General features: G+C 36.9%; 1 protein-coding gene across 2 annotated transcripts in view; it reads left to right on the top strand.

Annotated features, from left to right (window-relative positions):
• Positions 1 to 1,425, top strand: part of LOC108631351 (proteasome adapter and scaffold protein ECM29) — a 7,909-nt gene extending 6,484 nt beyond the window's left edge. Inside the window, exons 21-24 of one of the 2 annotated variants that reach the window (XM_018035195.2) lie at positions 465 to 621; positions 692 to 847; positions 910 to 1,041; positions 1,098 to 1,425. In XM_018035195.2, coding sequence (XP_017890684.1) covers positions 465 to 621; positions 692 to 847; positions 910 to 1,041; positions 1,098 to 1,405 — 753 coding nt within the window. In that variant the 3' untranslated portion in view covers positions 1,406 to 1,425. Of the gene's footprint in view, positions 1 to 464; positions 622 to 691; positions 848 to 909; positions 1,042 to 1,097 lie in introns of those variants that run through there. The other variant, XM_026818801.1, reaches the window with a different exon arrangement.
• Positions 1,426 to 1,431: the final 6 nt, after the last annotated feature.

Raw genomic sequence — 1,431 nt, forward strand, 5'->3', positions numbered from 1 at the left:
AAGATATATTTCTACTGCTTGATATGTATTCTGCTTGTATGCTTTGATATGTTACAGTGAGGCTCTGAAGAAGAACCCCGAATTGTCTACGGAAATTGTACAAATATTGCATAGGGAAAGTAAAAAAGAGTCGTTAGAATATCGACGTTATGCTCTAGAAGCGTTCGGCTCGGTTTTGCATGAATTGGACATTGATATGTTCAAGGAGGTCTATGAAATTGCTCAAGAAATTTGGTCTACGGTATGTATCGTTGGTGGCAGTCGTTTAATCGATGTTCCAGTTCGCTATATGAGAACTACGTGATTTAGTTATCGAGAAAAAATGAAGATGAACCCCTGGCGCCTGAAGAAAGAATGAAAAGGAACGATGTTATTGTGAAATTGCAAGAGACCGTTCATAGAACACTTGGAAAAGCTTGGCCGTCTTCAAAAGAAACTCAAGGTACGTTATTGTTACTTCAAAGTGTATACAATATATAGACGAAGAGATTTTGAAGGAATTAATGCCAAAGGTGGTAGATTTAATTAAATCTAGCGTCAATTTTGGAACGAAGATTACCTGTTCACATTTTATTGTTCTTCTAAGTATTCACTACAAGCAGGAATTACAACCTTACAGCAGTTAGTGATACTATAATATGTTCAATATTTCACAGGCTTGCAAATCATAATTTAATATTTATGTACTTAGGTAAAATTTTAAGTGCGTTAACGAACGGTTTGTCCGATCGTAATTCTGTCGTTAGAAAGAATAACGCGACGGCTATTGGACACGTAGTTGGATCAGCGAAAGTATCGAGCCTTGATAAATTATTCAAAACGCTTAATACGTGGTACATGGAACGAGGTATGAATCGGAAAACCCATCATTGATGGAACTGCGAAGATTTAATTAATCTTGAATTTCAGATGATTCGACCAAATTAACGATTGGGCATACACTACAAGCTATAAACAATTATAATCAGGAGATATTAAAGAATTATTCGAACATCGTTATACCGTTAGTCTTCTACGCGATGCACGAACAAAAGACACGAGGTTCGTACTTAATTTGCAAATTCAATTCAATGCATTTATTCACATTATTTACACAGAAAATGAAAACGCGATTGAACTGTGGACTGAACTTTGGAATGAAATAACTCCCGGGACCGAAGCCGGGCTTAAACAAAACATAGAATCAATAACAAATATTTTACACACTTCTTTGCAATCGTCGTCGTGGACTGCAAAAGCGCAAGCGGCTAACGCAATTCATACATTAGCGCAAAAGTTAGGCAATGACATTGATGCGACGGTGAGAAATGCTTTAATAAAGGTTTTAACAGATGGTCTTCGTGGGAGAACCTGGGAGGGAAAGGATCGTTTGTTAAACGCTCTTGCCACATTAGCGTGCAGGTAAAAAGATAAATCTGTCTTATATTCCAA

This window comes from Ceratina calcarata, unplaced genomic scaffold, assembly GCF_001652005.2.
Source record: "Ceratina calcarata isolate Rehan_Ccalc_2016 unplaced genomic scaffold, ASM165200v1 scaffold88.2, whole genome shotgun sequence".
In the NCBI taxonomy this organism is placed as follows: domain Eukaryota; kingdom Metazoa; phylum Arthropoda; class Insecta; order Hymenoptera; family Apidae; genus Ceratina; species Ceratina calcarata.